The 22,309-nt window shown below is 33.1% G+C and overlaps 3 protein-coding genes across 5 annotated transcripts; 1 reads left to right on the forward strand and 2 right to left on the reverse strand.

Moving 5' to 3' along the window:
* Nucleotides 1-212: 212 nt before the first annotated feature.
* LOC18094591 (pentatricopeptide repeat-containing protein At5g47360) lies at nt 213-3,361 on the reverse strand. Of its 3 annotated transcripts, none has more exons than XR_002980791.2 (2): nt 1,395-3,359; nt 213-550 (listed from the first exon to the last, which is right to left on the reverse strand). XR_002980791.2 is itself a non-coding variant. In XM_006368927.3 (2 exons), exons 1-2 carry the CDS (start codon nt 3,116-3,118, stop codon nt 539-541), a joined length of 1,434 nt encoding a protein of 477 aa, XP_006368989.3. In that variant the 5' UTR covers nt 3,119-3,361; the 3' UTR covers nt 213-538. The 3 variants fall into 3 exon arrangements, 1 of the variants encoding a protein (XP_006368989.3); XR_002980792.2 differs by having other exon boundaries at nt 213-629; XM_006368927.3 differs by having other exon boundaries at nt 1,697-3,361.
* Nucleotides 3,362-7,845: 4,484 nt separating this feature from the next.
* LOC18094592 (uncharacterized) lies at nt 7,846-10,042 on the forward strand. The gene is made up of 2 exons (XM_052451695.1): nt 7,846-9,037; nt 9,074-10,042. The coding sequence occupies exons 1-2, from the start codon at nt 8,140-8,142 to the stop codon at nt 9,829-9,831; spliced, it is 1,656 nt and encodes a 551-aa protein (XP_052307655.1). The 5' UTR covers nt 7,846-8,139; the 3' UTR covers nt 9,832-10,042.
* Nucleotides 10,043-18,502: 8,460 nt separating this feature from the next.
* Nucleotides 18,503-20,796, reverse strand: LOC18094593 (homeobox-leucine zipper protein HAT4). Its single transcript, XM_006368929.3, has 4 exons — nt 20,400-20,796; nt 19,664-19,977; nt 19,405-19,484; nt 18,503-19,285 (listed from the first exon to the last, which is right to left on the reverse strand). Exons 1-4 carry the CDS (start codon nt 20,569-20,571, stop codon nt 18,943-18,945), a joined length of 909 nt encoding a protein of 302 aa, XP_006368991.1. The 5' UTR covers nt 20,572-20,796; the 3' UTR covers nt 18,503-18,942.
* Nucleotides 20,797-22,309: the final 1,513 nt, after the last annotated feature.

Consider the following 22,309-nt stretch of genomic DNA (forward strand, 5'->3'; position numbering starts at 1 on the left):
CGTCAGGAAAAAAGAAAAAAAAAATGGATGAGAGGCGCTTGTGATATCTGCGTCTTGGGAAAAAAATTTCCAGAGCAAGGTGCTCTCAATTCTCAAATGGATATTCAGATGCACTGAAGTCCGTGCCATGAAAATTGCCCCTACAGTTGTTTCATGGATCGCCCACACATTTAACAGATAAATATCGTGAAGAAAAAAAGAAATCGAAAATCTGACAAAGCAGAAAGTCAAGTGAACAATGATATTTCAGAGTTAAGAGCTTACAATTCTTATAGCTACACATGAAGACATCTTCCTGAATTGTACAAATATCAGCATGGCATACTATAGGAGTCTTCCTTTCCATCATCCTATGTCCATCTGAAACTCTGTTCTTCAAATTAAATATGGCCTCTTATTAGATTGAAGAATTGAGCTTTCTGCCTAACTACTAAATCTACCAACATTCTTCTATCCTTTTGTTTTGTCACTTTTTATGATAAAATTGGGCGCAAACATTCATGGGAGCTCCTCCTCCTCTACAGCAGCCTCAATGTCTTCATCCTAGCAACTGGCAGAGAAATGGCCAAGGCAACCACATTCCTTGAGCAGGTCTCCAGTGTAGGGCTATTTTACCATTAAATCATAATCTAGGAAAGCAGAATTTAAAATGATAAAAAAATACCGTAATGCCTATTAAATAAACATCTGTTTTATCTTATGTACTTCAGAAGGTGATGACTAGAATGTCCTTGTTTTGCTCATGTCTCTAGATTTCACAGGGAGGGAGATGGACTTACAGATCATATAAATGAAAATCCGACGACTGCTATCATGATTCATGCCGATGTTATAATCAGTTATCATTCTATTTTGTGATGGCACTTTATAAACTGATGTAAGCAGGTAGGTATAAAATGCACTGAGCAAGGAACATGGAGGTTGCTAGAAATCCGTGGAAAAAAAAACCTGAAATGGTGGTTATCATGCAATTCCAATGGTTTGATCATTAAGGTATCAGTAAATTTAGTTGATGAACTTGCAAAATTAGGTCATTGTCCCCATAAAGATGATTCTCAAGTAGTTACTGCTAGCTTTAGCGATATATGTTCCCGCCAAATAAGGTCTCAGAATATCAGTCATTCTTAGATTAAGGAGGGACCATATATGATTACCGCAGACATTCAAGAGTGACCAAATTTCTTTAGATGTTTTATTACTAATCCACATTGTAGCATGTTAGGGAATAACTGGGCACTCGGTAAAAAAGCAATGGTCTGCCTAGTTCTAGGGGAATAACTAATGCATTGTAGCCTTGAATGCAAATAAATGGACATGTCATTAACTTACATAAAAGAAATGGGGGCCTAGGAGGGTGATTGAATAATTTTTCAACCTCTGATACAAAGGCATACCTGCTGGAATTATTCTGCAAACAACAGCCAGTGGCTGCCTCACAGTACTCCATTTTCAGAACCTGGTGTACTTTGCACTTCAGTTCATGATAACAGCAGTTGATGATAGCTCATTAACTTCTAAGATTCCACAATTTACCAGGAACAGACAAGATGTGTGATCTATGTTTTCTTTTAATGAACTCTTATTTCATGCGTGATCCCTCTGAACTAGAACCTTACTGTGTATTGATAATCCTGCTCTAAAATAAGAAACAACCGCCTAACATTAATAAATTGTCTTTAGTTCAGCATCACCTTACCATGCTAACTAATTCAGCTACAAGCTCCTTCCCTCCAAAATTCTTCAGGTGTTCAACTATTTTTTCAACATGAGGAGCTCTGAGAGGAATTCTTTTTTCAAGCATCGATCTTGCAAGCCTTGCAGCTTCTGCTGAATGGCCTTGTTGACAAAGCCCAGCTAAAAGAATAGAATATATATCGATGTCAATGGAAGACAAGCATCCTGTTTTCTCAACTTCTTCATATAAACAAAACCCATCAAGCACTCGTTTCTCCGAACAAATCTCCCTAATCATCATACTGCATGCCAAACTATCAGGCTTCATCCCACTAGATAAAGCCCTCCTAAAGGTCTTCTCTGCTTCCTCCACTTTCTTAATCTTTATCAAACACACCACAAGAGAACTATAGCAGTCACCAATCGAAACACTACCTCCCGCAACAATTCTCTTGATAAAATTATACACATCCTGTAGCTGGCCATTCGTACAAATACCATTTATCCAAGCACTAGCAGTGACACGATTTGGAGCACACCCACGAACCTCCATTAATTCCAAAACTGACAGTGCATCCTTTGTTCTACCTTGCTCACAAAAACTCTGAATCACAGAGGTGTACGTGATAACATTTGGACAACATCCCTCACCTTGCTTCTCCATCTCTGCTAACAACTCAAATGCCCTCTCAACAATCCCAAACCTACAAATCCCATCAAGAAGTGCTGAATATGCCACTACATTAGGATAACAGCCATGCACACTCATTACTGGGAACAACGCAAAAGCCTCCTCCAATCTACCCACATCACAAAACCCTTTAATCATCGAGACATATGTTATCATATCGGGATAAAGATCAATCAAACCCATCTCTCCCATCAATTTTTTAGCCATATCCACATCACCCTTCTCACAAAGCGACCTAATAACAACATTATAAGCAGTAGTATCAGGACGTATATTAAATTCAGGCATTTTCTTTAACACCATTAAAGCCTCATCAGCGAGCCCACCCGCTTTGCACAGCCTCAAAACAACCTTAAAAGTGTCAACACAAACCACACACTTCTCCAGCTTATAAGTCTCAATTAAATCCAAAATAACTTGCGGGTTTTGCTTAATCTTAAACAAGCTACATGCTTTATTATAGATATATAAATTATGCCTATAATTTGGTTGATCACCAGCCCAGATAAAAAACCTAAGACCCAATTGAAGGTTATTAAGGGACCATCTGTGTATGATGTCGTTGACATATTTGGTGTCAAGTTTAATAGGTGCGAGTGAATTGAGGGTTTTCTCTACGTTGTTAGGACTGTTTTGCAGATGGGCATCAAGTTTCTCTCCCAGGGAAGTGGTAGCGAAGTGTAAAGTTGAGATTTTGGGGGTTTTGGGCTTGATTGAGAAGGTGAAATGGCGAGTTAATGAAAAAAGTGACATGGGTTTATAGCGATGGTTTTAAATGAGAAAAAAAAATGACTGCCAGAGATTTAACAGCTAGAAAAGAATGGAAGAAATGTGGGTACCTGGGAGTTAGGGTTTAGTGAGGGAGAAGAGAGAGATGAGTCCAACTCCAAGTCACGAAGCCGCGAACTGGACAGTGTCTGATCGAGAGGCTGTATATCTTAGAACCTATGGGCTATGGCTATCAATTCTATCCTTCCAAGTTCCATCCACTTTTCATTCAAATGCATTAATAAAATCTATTGAACAGGAAGCTCTGGAATTTAAAGATTAATTAAATTTATTGTTTGAAAAGGAAAATTGGTGCTAGAAAAAAGAATATATACATATACACACACATGTAATGAAACTGTTTTTTTTTTAATAATTTCTTTACTTCAAATTAATTATTTTAGTGTTATTGAATGTATACTAATATGAAAAATAAATTTTGAAAAAATAAAAAAATATTTTTTGAATATATTTTAAAAAAAATACTTTAAAAAACAATTTTTATTATATTCCTAAATATTTGGTTTTTTTAATTGACCGAAATTATAATAATTGCTCATTGTTTTAGAAATTGTAATTCAAAATTATTTTCTGGCATTTTTATGAAATGTACAATGAATTACCGAAAACACCTTTGTTTTTTTGGCATTTTGATGTGTAAAATGACGTTATTTTAGTTAATGTTTTATTTTGGTCCTTCAACTCCTACATTATCAAGTTCAATCCTCTAATAAGCCCATATAATATAAATTGCTTGTGGATTGTGTCGATTTAACCAAAAACATTAATAGCAAGGAGACCATAAAAATTAGATAGCGCCTCCAATGTAGAAATATGGAAAGTGGGTTGCCCGATTTGTTGTTTAAAAGAGATTAATTAACATGTATTTTTAAGTTAGAATATTATGAAAGCTTTTTTTAATGATTTTAATTTGTTTAGAAAAACACACAAATTCAGTAAATTGTCATTAAAAAGTAATTGAAGAAGACATGGAAATAGTAAACTTTTGCAAACGACACGCAGTCCATCTATTTTTTTCACTTGCCTTTTATTTTCATAAATATAATTAAGTTAAGATTTTATTTTGAAACTAGTACTATTTTTAATGTATGTTTTGCATGTGTATTAATAATGTTTTGTAAGAATGTTAAACTTGATTCTAAGAAAAAAGGTAAAAAAAAATCAAGAAAGTACTATGTAGCATAGTTTTGAAACCCGGCCCGGCGGGTCGACCCGGGACCCAGCTGACCCGGGGCTGGAACCGGGCCGGGTTGATGAAAAAATAGGAAAAATCATGACCCGGTGTGACCTGGCCGACCCAGCGGGTTGACCCGGTGACCCAGATGACCCGGCAAAACCTCGGTTGCAACCTGTTGACTTTTGTTTTTTTACTAAAACGACGTCGTTTTGAATTTTTTTTAAAATAGGGATTGACCCGGCGACCCGGTCAAAACCCGGAACCCGGACCTTGAACCGGGCCGGGTTTAAAAACTATATTATGTAGCACTAAAAATTAAATAAAACCATCTATCTATATATATAGCACAAATACAACATGATTATAATATCATTATAAGTTTTATAAATATTTTTGTTCTAAAGAGTCAATTTTTAATATATGTGAGATAAATATTAAATATATATAGACATCATGAAAATCTTATCCATTCAATTTTTTATAAGAATATAATAATAGTGTAAATACATAATAATTAATTAATTTCTAGTATCACAGTCGTCCTATAGATTTTTGTATGATAATTACTGAACGTCTTTTTGCACAGCTATATATTAATATTTTTACTAGATGATACACAATAAGCAGCACCATCACAAATCTACCAGCCCACATCAAAATGCATATTATAATACAATTGTAATGGTGAAAAGTATTCATGAAATCATCTTTGCTAGCTTATATCTCCACTGACAAAATCTTCAATAATTTATGGTTTGTATAATGCCATAATAGAGAAGAAGGAAGATATATGGCCATCTACTACTAAACACGAAATAGAGAAGAAGGAAGATAATGGTTTCTAAATATTCTTTACCTCAAGGAACCAAACCTATTCATTTATATTTTAAGTTAATGTATTGATATTTTTGTAATGTAGTTGGCTTGTATATTCAATAAAACGACAAAACATGCAACTTGGTTTGTGTAAGTATGGATTTAATCTATTTGGGTCCTTTGTTGTATCTTATTCTTGTTAGTCAGCCATACTAACAGTTTATAACTTGCCCTCAATAATATATATGAAGCCAAAATTCATGTTCTCGTCTACAATTATATTTGATCTTTGCAGTCCAGGTTGGAATATATATATATTCAACTGTTAATTAATGAATTGAAACAATTATGGTTATTCGGTGTTTTAATATATGATGTCTCAATGAAATAGAATGTTAAAATGAAGACAGCTATGATGTGGATTATAAATTATTTTTTTACGTATGAGATGGTTTCAGAATAGATCATACATGGAAAGTTAGCATGTCCTATTGTATGGAAAAAAAAAAAAAAGCCTTCACCTTAACGAATGACAGTAAAACTTCTCTTTTTTTTATTATTATAGGAGGTTTTTGCTAAGTAATCATTGATATAGAAAGAACATCTTAAAAGGTAAATATGAAAAAGATGTTATACCGTTGGTACTATATCGCGGTATGAGAACATTGTATTTGATTTTCAAATTAGTAAGTAGAAATCTCCTGGTTTTGGTTGATCCATAATCGGATAAAGCAAAATATTTTGGGGAGCTTTTTTTTATTGAAGGACTAATGTTATCTTTGTAATTTGAATGTAATGCATATCAAGAAGAATATTTTTAGAAATATTTTTTAACATGGCCATGGGCTTTGACCATGTTTAATTAGTAAAATCATTTTTGTTTCTTATACTCTCTCTCTCTCTATGTAGTTTTTGTTACAGAATAATATAAATCATATCTTGGAATTTCACTTAATAGTTTAAACTATTGAGTTGTGATAGTTCTTTGACATGGTATCAGAGCCTTGATGACCAAGCAATCACGAGTTCGAATCTCACCTTCTTTATTTATTTAATAAAAATTAAATATAAGGTAACGTGGTTTTGTGTAAATTTCAAACTCAAAAGACTTTCACTTGAGAGGGTGTGTTAGAAAATAATATAAATTATATATTGAAATTTCACCTAACAGTTTAAATTTTTGGGTTGAATGTGTTCTCTGATAGTTTTTATAAAAATAGATATTTTTTAAAAATCTATTAAAAAAAAAAGGAAAAAACACAAGATATTGTTACTTTTAGAGGATGACACGGATGTACTTTCTTAAAGTTTGTCATCTCATTTGGAGAGATTCTTGTTGGAAAAAGTTTGCCCCTTACATTATTATCCCCATTGAAGATTCTTTTCGCATATGAGGTTTCTGCAATTTTCCATTACAAATCTCTAATATATTCTGGATCTTTTCCATGTGTTAATAAGCTGCTCCTTTTCTGTCTCTTCAAATTACGTCCAAGAACCACAAAACAAAACAAAACTATCATGTAGAAGCCTTACCTCTGCAATAAATAAATAAAAATAGAGGTTGCCAAAATATTTTAAGCACTCTTCACATGTGGAGTAATCTAGAGGTAACTTGCTATCAATTCTCTGTTCTCGGTTCTTAACTACTCAGAACCAAAAAGATTTCAAAAGGGTAAAAAGCTTTCGAAAATTATGAAATCATTTGCTATTAGTTTTTTATATATAAAAAAAGTCTATTTTTTGTTTTTGTTTTCAAATAAAAAATATAAATGATACTAAACGATCCCGATTTGTCGATCATGATGATGAAACTCAAATATATGTACTGTCCAAAGCATTCTTGCACATCCATTAGCGGAGGATCTCCTTTACATACTTTCCTGCCCTCTCCAATCCACGCCAGTGCTATACAGTCTGAAGAAAGGGGACGTGTAAAGATGGCAAAGTCTAAAAGTCATTAAGATCGAGCAAATCCTTGTCTCTTTACTTATTTTAAGGTTGTGGTCGGTCGGTCCTTGAACTCCATTTGGTTTTATGCCCTTGCTTGGATATATGACAGGTCTTCCATTCCTTGTACTGTTACCAGTCCATTTGTCTTTCTGAAAGAAGCAGGTTGCTCATCATTTCGCCTTACGACGCATCCAAATATGTAGTGGATGGGTTGATTTTTGTTAGAAATCCAGCGAAATCTTGCTGGGTGCCAGTATATGTATAGCAACATTTTCGCATTGACATGCCTCCCCTCCATCCTTACACCAAGTTTTAGTGCCTAAATTTACCATAATGCAGTGTTGACCTGCAGCATTGTTAGTGAGTTGTTGAGGTTTCTGACATGGAATTACTTAGCTTCAATGACTTGAAAAGAAACTCCAACTGATAGTACTCTTCCATGGTAGATCCAATTTGACTTCGTTAATGTTTGTAGAACACCTGCCTGCACAGACCTAACATTCCCTCCTCCATCTATCCATCCATCAGAATAAGATTGGCTCTGGTCCCTACTCGAGGCCTCCAATGCATTTAACCCACATTAGTCTAAGGCCATTCAATATTTCAACTCAATCCCGGAGGGATCAGCTACTTTCCCCAGAAAAGCAAAGGATAAAAAATGGGAAAAGTAGAGCATCAGAGGCACACTGATGAGCCAACAAAATGCTAGCCCCTTGAAATAAAAATATGATCGAGACAGAGAAAAAAGCAAGAGTCATTGCCATATTGCTATATCATTTGCGAAGAACCGTTAAAAGCAATCCAATGTAAAAGCTTGAAATTTGCTCACTCTTCCCCAAAACTTTCCTCTCCCCACTGTCTCTCTCCATCTCTTGCTTTTCTTTTCTTTTATTCTTTGTCCTTCACTTTTCCTTCACCCCTAAGGCTTCCCTTCTTCTTCTTCTTCTCTCCTCCTCCTCCTCCTCCTCCTCTACGTATTCTCTTTCAATTAATACCAACAAACAATCACCAAAAGATCCTCTCTCTCTCTTTCTCTTCTTCAATGGCAGATGAAAACTACCACACCAAATACCAACAGCTAAAGCAAGCAAACCCAACTAAGTACTATACTAATTTCCTCTACAAAGCTCTCATAGTCACGATCTTTTTAATTATACTCCAACTTTTTCCTTCACAAGCCCCTGAATTCCTCAACCAAACTCTAAACACTAGAGGTTGGGAGTTTCTCCGCCTTGTCTTTGTTGGTATAGCTGTCTCTTATGGCCTGTTTAGCCAACGAAATGACGAAACAGAAAAGGAAATTAACAACAGCAACCCCTCAAGATTTGATAATGCTCAATCATACGTGTCTAGATTCCTTCAGGTTTCATCGGTTTTTGATGATGAGGTTGATAGCCCACCTGAGTCTGAAGAGACCAAAGTCCAGACGTGGAGCAACCAATATTATAGGAATGATCCTGTGGTAGTTGTAGCTGAGCAGAACTCTGCTCTTGATAAAGAACAGAGAGCTACTAGTTCAAGAATTGGTGAAAAGCCACTCTTGTTGCCTGTTAGGAGCTTAAAATCGCGAGTCATAGACGCAGATGTTGATGAAAATTGTAAAGAATATGCTGGTGGATCTGCTTCTATTAGTAGGTCTAATTCTGATTCAGGTTCTAAAAGATTTTCAAGCAATTCGAGTAAAAATAAGAGTGGAGAGTCTGGAGGCTCGTATTGTCAGGAATTGGAAGAGAAGCTGAAGGAGAATTTTGTGCTTCCTTCACCAATTCCATGGAGATCAAGATCAGGAAGAATGGAAATGAAAGAAGAAGCAGACAGTCCTCTTTATAGTCTGCCTCCTTCCTTGGAGAAATCTGAATACAACAGGTCTTTTAATTCCCAAGTTCCTCAATCAGCAAGATCCATTTCCGCAACTTCTTCACCAAAACTGTCCCCTTCACCTTCATTTTCTTCACCGAAGAAGTTTTCTCCGTCACCTTCTTTCTCATCTGAGGTGCTCGGCAAAAGTGTGGAGGATTTTGTGAGGAAGAAAAGCATTTATAGGTCTCCTCCTCCTCCACCACCACCACCCCCTCCACCACCAGTGAATCGAGAATCATCATCAGTGAAACCGATTTCCAGTGCTGTTCATGATGAGGTTTTGCTTGAAAGAGAACTGAAGCGAAGTTTCACTACTGAACCAAAAGACTTGAATAGGGGTGGCAACTTACCAATGCCGAAGTCAGTTAGGACAATTAGAAGCAACGATTTGCTTGGTGAGGCGAGGAGGGAGAAAGAATTTGATGACAGAATCAACAGCAAAGAAGAGAAAAGATTGAAGGAAGTTGAAGCAAGAGGAAAGGAGAGGGCAGGAAGAAAGACGGTGAGATTTGATCAATCATCATTCCAGACTGAGAAGCAGAACCGTGAAAGCGTGAGTTTTACGCCTCAGCCAACTTTCACGGAGTTTCACGAGGAAGAAAACGAAGAATTCGTCGAGAAATTGGTCGTGGAATCTGATGAGGGATCAGAAACCGAGGAGGAGGAGAACATTGCAGGAAGTTCTTTTGCTTCAAGCACAGCGGCGAGTCCAGAAAAAGATGCAGCAGCTGCTAGCATTGCAAGTGATGGAGGACCTGATGTTGACAAGAAGGCTGATGAATTCATAGCCAAATTCAGAGAGCAGATCAGGCTTCAAAGGATAGAATCTATCAAGAAATCAAGCGCACAGATAAGAAGAAACCCTTCAAAATAATGTTTGAAGATCATTCGGTCTACTAGAGAGTTGACAGGATGGATTTGGATTCGGTGTTTAAATTTTTTTTCTTTTATCCTCGCATCATTACTAATCTTAATTGGCACCAGGATCTTAGAAACTCATGCTACACAGAGATTGCATGGTTTACTATCAAGTAAACTGCAATTGAATTGGAGAATTAATACATCTTCTTCCTCTTTGGTCACAATACGTTTTGAATTGTTGTTACTAAATAGCCATGGTCTTTTTTTTCTAATAACCACCACTGTTTGTTTACCTAACCTAAGGATGGTGGTGGTGGAATTCTTGCTGCTACTTGGAGTTGCTATCCTATCCACACAGTTTGTTCCAGGAGAATTGTCCGATGTTCTTTTTTGAAGCATTCATACAGTTTATTTTGCGGAGAAAATGTGCCAAACAAAAGTTAGGATCACTCTATTCATGTTTTGGCAAATCATACGACTTTTTCCAGAGAAAGAAACCTATTTTCTTGTGTTCCGAATGCCAAGAGTAGAAAGTTCTTATGCAGATTGCACGTAAACTGCTTTCTGTCCAGCACTGGACAGACACGTAGCACTATTAATTGCGTTCCAAACCACATTTCATGAAAAATTTTATATTTTTATATCGTTTTAATATATAAATATAAAAAATAATTTAAAAAAAACTTTCCTTCAGAAGGATTAAATAACTCTATAACAACAGCAAATAAGGACAATCTTTTGCTGCTGACTTTTACAGCTTCGAACGTTTAGGAATCCATTCCTTTAGCATAAATTAATTATTTTCATTGCAAATATCAACTTCCTTTAGATGCCCAGTTATTTCACTAGGAAGATTCGATTCTTTAACTTCTTCTCTGCCTTGTTCTAAAACCATGCCAAACCTCCCCCTGTATTCTGTCCCACTAGTTTCCACCGCACAAAACAATGCAAAACTTTACAAGAAATTTTGGAGATTAAAAATTTCTATAGAACCCTCAACTACGGGCTGGCGGACTGAAAGTTTGAAACCAACCTCCAGGTCCTCCTCTTTTCTTGTGCAGAGCCTCGCGGGATATGGAAATTAAAAATTAAAGATGTTCTTATCATTTCTTTACACTGCTGCTGGTGGATCTTACAGCTATGGCCCATATGTTAAACGAATTCTGTTTGTGGGCAGATTCTCCACCATTAAAAGACCTAATTTGCTTTGGAAAAACCTTGTAGCCACGCACTCAAAGATATTGTTCTCACTAGAATAAAATATAATCAGGGGTTTTTTCCCTCCACCTAAGAGATTTACCACTGTTTATCAATGGCATCAAAGATCTTTTTACATGATTTGTTAGTTATTATTAATTTAATTGAAGATAAAGAATTTTTTTCTCATCTTAATTATACAGTAAAAACACAAAAATAACCTTAGAAGTAAAACAAAAAAAGAAGTCTTAATAGGGTTTTTTTGTATTTTCATCATGGTTATTTCTTTATTATAATATCATTTAATACGCAATTTGATATTTGAATAAATATAAAAAAAAATTAAAAATTACATTGAAACGACCAAAATACTTTTAAAAGCTAAAATTCTAAAACTGGAGTTAAAGGGCTTTTTCGTCTTTTATCGATGGTTTTTTTGTTATTATGAAGTCAGTTCGGGGAAAATTTGGTATTTGAATAAATGTATATAAAAAAAAAACAATAAAAGGGTAGACGTGTGTATGACACCAAGAGGTATGCAGGAGGCGCCCACTCACTTTAGCTGGCGCTTCCCAACATCCAAAAATATCCTTTCACCGTATCGTTGAAAGCATTGTCATTTTTTCTTTCATGTGGAGTGGCATATGTTAGTGCTAGCAGTCTGGTTTGTCACCGGTTGATCTTTTTTTCCCCTTTTTCTCTCTCATTCCCCAAAAATCATAGTTTTACCCTCTTTGTTATTAGTATTTCAACTTTAGTTTTTTTTTTACATTTTTTTTTCTTGACCCATTTATAAAAGTCTTATTTATTTTCAATTTCATCATTCAATCTCAATTTATAAAATATTATATTTTTCAATTTGATCCTTATTCTTTTGATTTTTAATTTTTTTCCTTTGACTTTTTGTAAAAGTTTTATTGGTTTTTAATTCCATCATTCAATCCAAACTGATGGTATTATATTTTTCAATTTAATCCTTATTATTTTGATTTTTTTTTCTTGGCCCTTATATAAAAATTATTGTTCTTTTCAATTATTTATATTGTGGTATCTTTTTGAATTATTAACATTATCAAAATTATGATAGTCCTTGACTTGTTTATTTGGTAATGTGATATATATTGGTTTGATGTTTATTTTATTTAAATTTGATTTGAGAAAAACTCAATAAATTTTATAGGAATATTTCTATAATTATTTTTCTCAACATTACATTGAAAAGATTTTGATCAATGTTTTTTAACAAATATTTTTTAAAAAATTTCTTCAACAAATATTTAATAAACAATGAACATGAGATTGGTTTATTTATATCTTCTTTAAAATGCCTATATTTTATGTTATTTTAAATAAATATAAGAGTCTTTGTGATAAAAAAAAAAAATAATTTTTGTATCAAAATTATTTCTAAATTAAGGGTAAAATAGTCAAGATTGCTAATTTAATTTATTTTTATATGTATTTTAAATAGTATAATTTAATTCAATTATATGATATTTTATTTCAAATATAAAAACTATAATAGATTATTAATTGATTTCAAATTTATTTATGAGTTAAATTCAATTTAACATGTGTTTTAATTTAAACATGGTATAAAATTAAAGTTGGTTTCAGTTAAAGCAAGCTATGGTGATACGACGTCGTGAAGTTTAATTGGAGGGTCTGTGGGCTGGGCTAGTAGTCCCATGTTTGTGATTTACATGGGATTTGTGTTTTGCAAAATCATCGTCTTTATGTCATTTGTGATATAAGTTTAATTTTCCTTTTAAGGAAAAACAAAAAAATAGCAAACTTCATATTTCTAAATATCTCGATTGTAAATCAATTTTTTTTTTATCACTTATACTATCAAGAAAAATTTACTTTATAAATGGACCGTCTATTAAATATAGTTAATAAAATCATTAAGCATCAACATCCTCTTTACGTGATTCCCACTAAAGAATAAAATATAAAAAGATTTCTTCTAATACGATAGAAAAATATATAAACAAAGAGTAATTAGACCTAATATTTGAAAAATCTAAGATTTTATATTTTAATGTCATGTGAAGTACATAACCAATTTTGCAAAACAACTGAATGAGATTTCCCTTTATTCCTTCTTATTGGAGATTGTGAGTAGCAAGCAGATATTAGTTATGTTTGGTTAATGTCTTATAATAATAATTAAAAAAAATATAAATACATAAAAAAATATAAATATTTTTGGTTAAAAAAACAAAAATAATAACATAAAATAAATATATTTTGATGATAGTTTGAGTCAGTTTATATGATATCAAAATAAAAAGTACACGAAAACATGTTTTTATTGTCTTTATCTCTTTTATTTCATTACAGTAACCAAATATTATATAAAAAAAATTAACAAAATTGTCCTCTGAAAAAAGAATTATAAAATAATATTATTTGTACAGAAAAAGCTATCCTTGTACTAGGGTGATAAATATAATGTTGATACCTAAGAAAAGTAAAAAACAATTTCAGATGTATCTAATGATTTTTAAACTAGATTAAGAGAACTTCTATAATTTGTCTTATTTCACATGAATAATCACAGAAACAGGGGGGGCATTACAATTACCATTAAAAAAAAACTAAAACATATCATTATTTTATACATTCCACAGTAAAACTATTTTATTTTTAATGGACAAGTTTGGGTTTAGAAGTATAGAAATATATTTCATCGAGCTTATTAGTAATTATATTAAAGAAGGGTGTTAATCATTAATTTCATGGTTTTTTCTACAGCATATTTACTAAATAACCATTAAAAAAAGTTATTTTTGGTTCAGGAGCTTTTCAGGTTTTTCATATTTTTTTATGCACGTCAATTATTTAAATGTCCCCAAAAAATAAACTCTCTTTATTGTGGATGCAATGTTATTTTAGGTTTTTTACTATGATTTTTTTTTTTTTTGTAATTATCAAGTGGGATTAGAGGTGATTTGATAGATATATATATATATATATATTAAAATTTGAAAGTGGTTGGTGTCGCTCGTGCCCTTTGGGTGGCACATGCAGAGCTCACACAGCAACGAATGTTTCCTTATAGGGTGGTGTTCAATGTGGCTCTTCACCCATATTACTGTGGTGAGGCGCGTGTTCTTTGACGGTATGCGGAGGAGCTACGACAAAGAGTTATTTTCTTTCCTCCCTCTTTTCTCTCTCTCCTCCTAGAAAACCATGTTGGACACTACCAAAAAAAAAAAGTCTAGCTATTTGTTTGTTAAGTTAAATTAGTTCTTTATTTTTTTTATTGCAATATATTTGGTCTTGAATTATTTATTAAGTTAATTTGTTTTTTCAATTTTATCCATTCATACTTTATTTTTATATCATGTTTGGTCATCTTTCTTTTAATTACAATGTATTTTGTCTTTGATTATTTATTAAGTCAATTTTTTTTTCAATTTCATCCCTTTACACTTTGTTTTTATATTAGATTTGGTTCTTATTCTTTTAATTATGGTGTTTTTGGTCTCGAATCCATTATTGAATTCATTTGTCTTTAGATTTTATCCCTTGACATTTTATTTTTATATCATGTTTGGTCATCTTTTTTTTAATTACAATGTATTTAGTCTTGGATTATTTATTAAGTTAAGTGTTTTTTTCAATTTCATCCCTTTACACTTTGTTTTTATATTAGATTTGGTCTTTATTCTTTTAATTGTGGTGTTTTTGGTCTTGAATCCATTATTGAATTTATTTGTCTTTGGATTTTATCCCTTGACATTTTATTTTTATATCAAATATGGTCTTCATTTCTTTGATTGTTATTTTTTATTGTTCTTATTATTTTCTTAATTGAAATTGTTTTTCAATTTCATCCCTTATAATTTTGTTTTTTTATTGTCAAATTTAGTTCCTTTTCTTTTCAAATCTATATTTTTTAAGTAATTTTTTATTTGTTTTTCCAAGCTTATCCCTAATTATTTTGATGGGTTTAGAATTTTATATTGTTATTTTTTTTTCTTTTACGTTATGATATCATCTTATAATTTATGTTACAAATTCTAAAACTGAGTTTGCTTCAATTATTTTTAAAATTCTCTTCTATTATCATTGAATTTGTTGAATATTGATTTTCTTTGGTTTTTGTGATATGGACTTAATATAAGATAAATCATGTTCATAAATAATGAGAAATACCCCACTTTTAGCACCAATAAAAACTTGAAGTATTTGTGAAGTAAAGATCCCATCCTCGTTCAAAAGATCTAATGACAATCCCCTTTATCAAGAAATTATTGTCATTGTCGGCCAACTATCCGTGAATGTCAGCCCTGTGAAGCTGGGACATAACTTGTGAATAACACACCTCTCTCTCTCTCTCTCTCTCTCTCTCTCTCTCTATATATATATATATATATATATATATATATAAAGAGGGTTAAAATCTGAAAATCTTTCAAGGGAGGAAAGAATACTAATATCAATTGAGCTCCAATTAATTGGTTCTAACTTGTTGGTGTCCCAAATTAGAGGCTTTATTGTCGACAAATCTCTCTAATCCCTACACTTCTGAAATGTGGATAATGACGTGAACGTGCACACGAGCAAATTGTTATCGACATTTATATTGTTTACCCAAAATGTGGAAAATGAAAGGAGCATGGCATTGGCATTTGCAGGCATAGTTATTAAGTCTGGACCGGTCCGGCGGGATGATCCGGGATCCAGTTGACTCGGGGGTTGGACCGATCCGGTTTTGTCAAAAGACCGGTCAGTGCAATGACCTGGTCAAATCCAGTCGACTCGGCGGGTCAACCTGAGTTTTTTTTTTCAAATGTGAGATTTGAAACTCATTAGTATATATACTCTATTTTTCCAAGAAAAAAATTATCTTTTTTCAATGTGGGATAAAACTTTTTGTTTAAATACTTCAACTTAAAAGAATAATATAGTATCTTTTTAATGTGAGATTTGAAACCTGTTAGTATATATACTTTATGTTAAAAAAAAAAAGTTATTTTTTTTCAATGTGGGATTGAAAACTCATTAGTATATATACTCCATATTCACAATAAAAAAACTATGTTTTTTTAATGTGGGATTTGAAACTCATTAGTAGATATACTCTATGTTCCAAAAAAAAAAATTATGCTTTTCTAATGTGAGATTTGAAACTCATTAGTATATATACTTCATATTCACAAGAAAAAAGCTATGTTTTTTTAATGTGGGATAAAAAAAAAATTTAGTTTAAATACTTTAACTTAAAAGTTTAACATAATATCTTTTTAATGTGGGATAAAAAACTTTTAAAAATATTCTTTTAAACTTTATTGTTTACAATATGTATAACCTATATTTACATGGATTTTTTCTTAATTTTTTTATATAAAATATTAAAAAATTAAATTTTTTTAAATTTTTTTTAAATTAATTTAAATTAATCTGGGTTTATCTATAAAACTGATTCACGATTTTTTAACAGGGCAAACTTCCAGACCTGATTTAATAAGTATGTTTGAAGGTGAAGAGAAAGAAGGGTATGTAAAGTCGAAAGAGACAAGAGTTCTATCAACCTTTTCTTATCTTGTCGACCTTAGCAGAGCTACTACAAGAAGAATAGGAGCTTAGGTTCCTGTCAATTTGGTTGACAAAAACTTTCTCAGTTGCTGAAAGGATAGCATAGCGTCACTGTTCGTTGATTACCCATATTGAATTGATTCGCAATTATTGAAGGGGTCCAACTGGGTAACTACATCAACTCGTCTCTTAATTTTGATTATTGTGCTGCTGTTTTTCTTTCTGCTCAAGTTACCCTTTGAGTATGGCTTGTATTGAAGTTCCAGGGACATGGAAGCCTTCTTTTTTCCCGGAAAAACCGAAGATCTGTGTTATCCTTTTGTCGTGATCCGGGCCACTGTGCATTAAGGCTTTTTTTTTTAAAAAAGAACTTTGAGATTTTAGATAGCATTTAGCCAGGGACAGAAGTAATAACAACGGTGTTGATAAAAATGTATTTAGTTAAAGAGATAAAATATATTTTTATCTTAGAAAAAATCTTGAAGTAAATTTTTATACTTTTAAAATAGAAGATATAGAGAAGATATATTTTCAGAGAGAATGTTTATTATTTTTTATTTCTAAAATATCCTTATAAAAAACTCTCAATTCTATAATTGTTCAACTAAGACATCTAAGGATGAAAATAATTATCATTATAGTTTTAAAACCCAATTTGAGGGTCGATCTAAAGCAAAACTCGGGTCACTGGTCAAGATTCATTTCACGGGCCGGGTTGACCCGAGTCAGCATTAGAATAAAAGTAATTATTATAATTTTAAACCTGATTCAAAAGTTGATCCAAGACAAGCCTTAAGTCACAAGTGAGGTTGATCTTTGAACTAGATCAATATAAGGATAAAAATAATAATTATTATATTTTTAAAACCCAACTAAGAGGTCGATCTGGGGTAAGGCTTGAGTTATGTGTCAGAAGGGTCAACCCAGGTTGACTTTGGTTAGCATAAAATAAAAATAATTATTATCAAAGTTTTAGAACTTGATTCAGGGGTCAAACCGAGTCAAGACTTGAGTTATGGATTAGGAAGGTCAACTCCAGTTGACTCAAGTCAGTGTAATGATAAAAGTTATTATTATAGTTTTAAAATCTGACTCGGAGGTCGACCAGAACAAGGTCAATGTCATAGGTTGAAAGGGTCAACATAGTTTTAAAACTTGATGTATGGGGTGTTTAGGAGTGAGTCTCAACAATCTTTTTGTTAATTTTAAAAATGAAATTGCTTTAAATTTATTATTTATTGTATTTTTAGATTATTTTAATGTGTTGATATCAAAAATAAGTTTAAAAATAAAATAAAAAATACTTTAAAAATAAAGATTAGTACTTCATTTTAAAATGCACTCGGTTATCGGTATTAAACCATATCATGATTCTTTTAACAGATGTATAAATTTGAAACTTGAAACAAGATGCTGATAGCATAGTAGCATATCGATTGTTAAATAAAATGTTTTTCTACCATCCAAACACTTGTGGGGGAAAGAAAAAAAAAGATCCTCGAGGGCAAGTGGGGAATGTTTCCCCTTCAAAACCAGCGCGATTGATCAGTACCCGGCTTAGCAAAGTGGGGATGAGGGAGAGGAAAAATGGAAGCCCACTGTAAAAGTGAGTAGACATTTTGATCTAGACGAGTTTCCTGATTTTATTTTTTCCCTTTATTAGATGGACATTTGGGCTGGCTTCTTTTCGTTCGATGAATCCCCCCTTCTAATTCTTTCTTACTTGTTTAGGGTTTCGAAAGCAAGATTGGTGAAGAATTTTTGGATGGGAAGAAACTCTCTATGGCTTAAGTAAGGAATAATATATACAAAAAAATAAAAAAAAAATTGCAATACTAAAACTAAAAAAGAAACATTGAGATTGTCCCCTCCAAATCTCACTACAAGTATCAAACAAAAAAACAGAAAAGATATAAGACTCTGCAAAACATAATCAATACTAGGAAAATTCTTGTTATATTCAATTACAAAGAGTCAAGAACACAACTTGGTTAAAATAAATAAGAGAATACTGCTGGCTGCTCTTTACATCCAAAGTCCTCTTCCTACCCTTTCAAAGCTCTTTCTATCTATGAAAGGAAAAGAAGTGTATGAGTAATCATTTAGCTACCCCCTAGAAACACACTATAATCTAATTATGTCAAACCATCTTTTCAAGACTGCTAGGTCAGTAATACAAAACAAGAAAAGACCCACACCGAATCGCCCTGGGCAACAGCCATATCTTAGACCTATGACTTCGAGAAGAATGGTGCGACGCTTCCACCTGTTCCTTGGCCCCCTCCATTTCGTACTCATTACCAGCTACCTTTCTTCCCAAATCAGCGAAGATAGTGATGAATCAAGTGACCGGGATGCCTGTGGTTTCGTGTTGTAATTACGATCGAGGACGGATGGCATCAAACGGTGTTGGTCCACGTGTGACTGGAGCAGCCGGAGCCCATGGGTTCATGGGGACGGGCCTATGACGGGTAGGACCGATATGGGGATGGGGCCTGGCATCAACGGTGGATGATGCGGTGGGGGGGGCTGCAACACGCTCACATGATGGGCACATGGTGAGGGTGGTTGGTGGGGTCATTTGCATGTAGAACTGTGGTGAAAGTTTGAGAGCTCTAAGCTCCTGAACCTCCTTTTGCAACCTCCTGTTCTCTTCTGTCAAGTTCTCGCAGCATCTCTTCAAGAACTCACAGTCAACCTCGGTTTGCTTCAGCTTGGTTCTGCAAAAATTTAACACTCTTGCGTTGATAAAACCACTCGAGAAGGCCATAGCAAGACATCAACAAAAATATGTAGGAAAGGCCAGAAATACCCTTCATAAGATAGCAAATTATCCTACCTTGCCCTCCTGTTCTGAAACCACACCTCCACTTGTCTAGGTCTGAGTCCTAACTGCTTAGCCAAAGCCATCTTTTGCTTCTGCCGGAACCGGAACAACCGATTGTCAGTGTCAATTACCAAAATACCCTCCAAACAACAATCTATTCCTGACTCACGAGAGTAAAGGGGAAAAAACTCGTTTTTGTGTATTTTCCTCCATTTCTCAACAATAAAACAGTGAGACTGGGTTTCAGGAAGAAAAAAAAAAGAGCACTTACCGGGTTGAGAGTGTTGTGTTCTTTGAAGCTCTCTTCAAGAATAGCGGCCTGATCTTTAGACAGCCTGAGCTTCTTTCTTGAGGTTTCACCATCTTCTTCATCACTGATTCCATGAGAAGAAGCTCTCTCCATCTCATGCTCATCTCCATTAATACCTTCTCTTTCACTTCTCTTCCCACTAATACTCGATATCGTGCTGTTTGGAGATGAAACCCCCGCTTCCTCTTCACAATCAGCCGTTGATGGTAACCTGTTCACGTCGATTCCTCGAAGCAACGATCTTGTCTCGGCCCGGTATGAATTAGAGTTTGGATCTGCATGGGAGAGATGAATTTGAGTTTGAAATGGTGCTTGAATTTGTCAGAGATCAAAAGTTACATATTTTGTGGGTTAGGATCTTGAGAAAAATATAGACTAAGGGTTTTGTGTTGTGTGAATAGAAGAAAAGTTGAGTGAAAGCGATTGATAAAAGCTAATAGAACATGAAAAAAAAAAAAAGCAGAACAGAAAAAAGAACACGTAATTTACTTTATTTGAAAAAGAGAGAAAGGAGAATAGTTTTTCTTTTGAAAAAAGGCTTTATAACGTGTTTGTTTCTTGGGAAAGTGAGGGAAAAGGAAAGAGAAGATAGTTGAAAAGAGAAGATACAAATCTGGATCTGAAACTTGAGGCCATGCGGATCTTGAATTTATCCAAAAGGGGGGGGGGATTGTTTTACAAAAAGAAAAGGGCATACCTGAAGAAGGGAAGGTCACATTCCATGAGGGTTTTTGAGGATGGAACCCAGAGAGAGAAGAAGAAGCAGTCGATGGAACCAGTGAAGGCATGAGATTCAACTGCAGAGAATGTTGATTTTGAGGAACACTAAGACTTAAACTCAAACCCAAATCTTCCTTCCCAGCCATCATCTTCTTCCTTTGCCAACAAAAAAACCAGAAACCTGCTATTTATATAACCTACTTCTGTATACAAGAGGGCAGGAAAGAAAGCTTAAGGTTCAGGTCTCTCTGTTTTGGTTCTCAGAGAGAGAGAGAGAGCTGCTGCATACATGTGAAGGAGGAGGATGGGGTTTGGAAGAGAGTGCGTGTGGGTGATTATATAGAAAAGAGAGAGGAAGAGAGGAATGGGGAGTGGTGGTGTGTCTAAGTTCAATCATGACTTCTTGTCAGTAAGTCCAATTATCTCAATCATGCTTTTGCCTCCGTATATAATATAATAATACGATTTACCTAAACTCTAGTTTGCTTCTTTTCCATACCATACCATGGTTAATAGTCTATTTAGTATTGTTGAATATATTTTTTAAAATATTTTATTGTTATTTTGATGTATTAATATTAAAAATTTAATAGGTAAACGAAAGAAATGGTGAATGGATTACCATTAATATTTGCTTCAGTGTTTATCTTCGGCTTTAGCTTTAGCTTGACCTAAAACTTCGTCCCTGCCAAAAACATTTATATTATCGATTAGGTTATTTTTAATGCTATTAATTAATGGTGGATTTGAATGTATCTTGTTCCGTACCAATCCAATTCACTTTATTATTAATAATATTATTAAACTAAAATACAGCCACGAAATATTTTAAATTTATTTCAAAAAATCAAGTATAAATGCTTGATGAGGCTGCAGGGACATTTACGAGTGTGGTAATAATTTTATTAGAAATATATTAAAAAAAATATTTTTAATATTAGCATATTAAAATAATTAAAAATATATTAAAAAACGAAAAAAATTTTTAAGTTGAATTGCGGAAATTTAATTCCCGGAGACATCAAGAGATGAACATCTTTTGAAATATAAAATAATAATAAATGATGGGTGCGGTTCAAGAGTCCTTCACACCATAAATGAAAATAGATACGAACCAAGAAATGATGGCCTTGGCGGACAGAACCCTCATAAATTCTACTGCCCTTTCATTACATCGTACTCAGATTTAAATTCTTAAACCAGCACCGTTGAGAAATTGACTCGATGCAAGCAACTCCTCCCTTGAATATGACAAAAAATACCGGCAAAGCATGATATATTTGACAAACAAAATTTGCTTAGGACATTCAACTCAAACATCTCGTGAAGCATATGTCCTCCTGTATGTTACTACAGTGAAATCACCAAAAAAAAAAAAACATGGAAGATTTCTGGAAGTATTGTAATAATAGTTGTTTTTTAAAGTAATTTTTATTTAAAAATATATTAAAATATATTTTTATATATATTTAAAATCTATTTTTGATATTAACACATCAAAATAATATAAAAAATCAAAAAAAATAATTTGAAGAAAAAAATTAAAAATAAATAAAACTTTGTCAACCCAATAAATCCTAAATTAATAAAAATAAATATTATTTGGAAGTGTAATAGAAATTATTTTTTATTTAAAAACACATAAAAAATTTTTTAAAATTTATTTTGAATATCACTATAGATTAAAAAAATAATAATTTAAAATTTAAAGAATTTCAAAAGCACTGCTAGAGGCTACACAAATACACCTGTGCATATCTCATGAATCTGCAGCATTAGCAAAGTGGGTCCACTTCACACCTGAACACATCTCACACTTATCACATTCCTTCCAATTAACCAGCGGTTGTGATCAAATAAGGGTAAAAATCCAATGGTCAATCTATC

This window comes from Populus trichocarpa, chromosome 1, assembly GCF_000002775.5.
Source record: "Populus trichocarpa isolate Nisqually-1 chromosome 1, P.trichocarpa_v4.1, whole genome shotgun sequence".
Classification (NCBI taxonomy): domain Eukaryota; kingdom Viridiplantae; phylum Streptophyta; class Magnoliopsida; order Malpighiales; family Salicaceae; genus Populus; species Populus trichocarpa.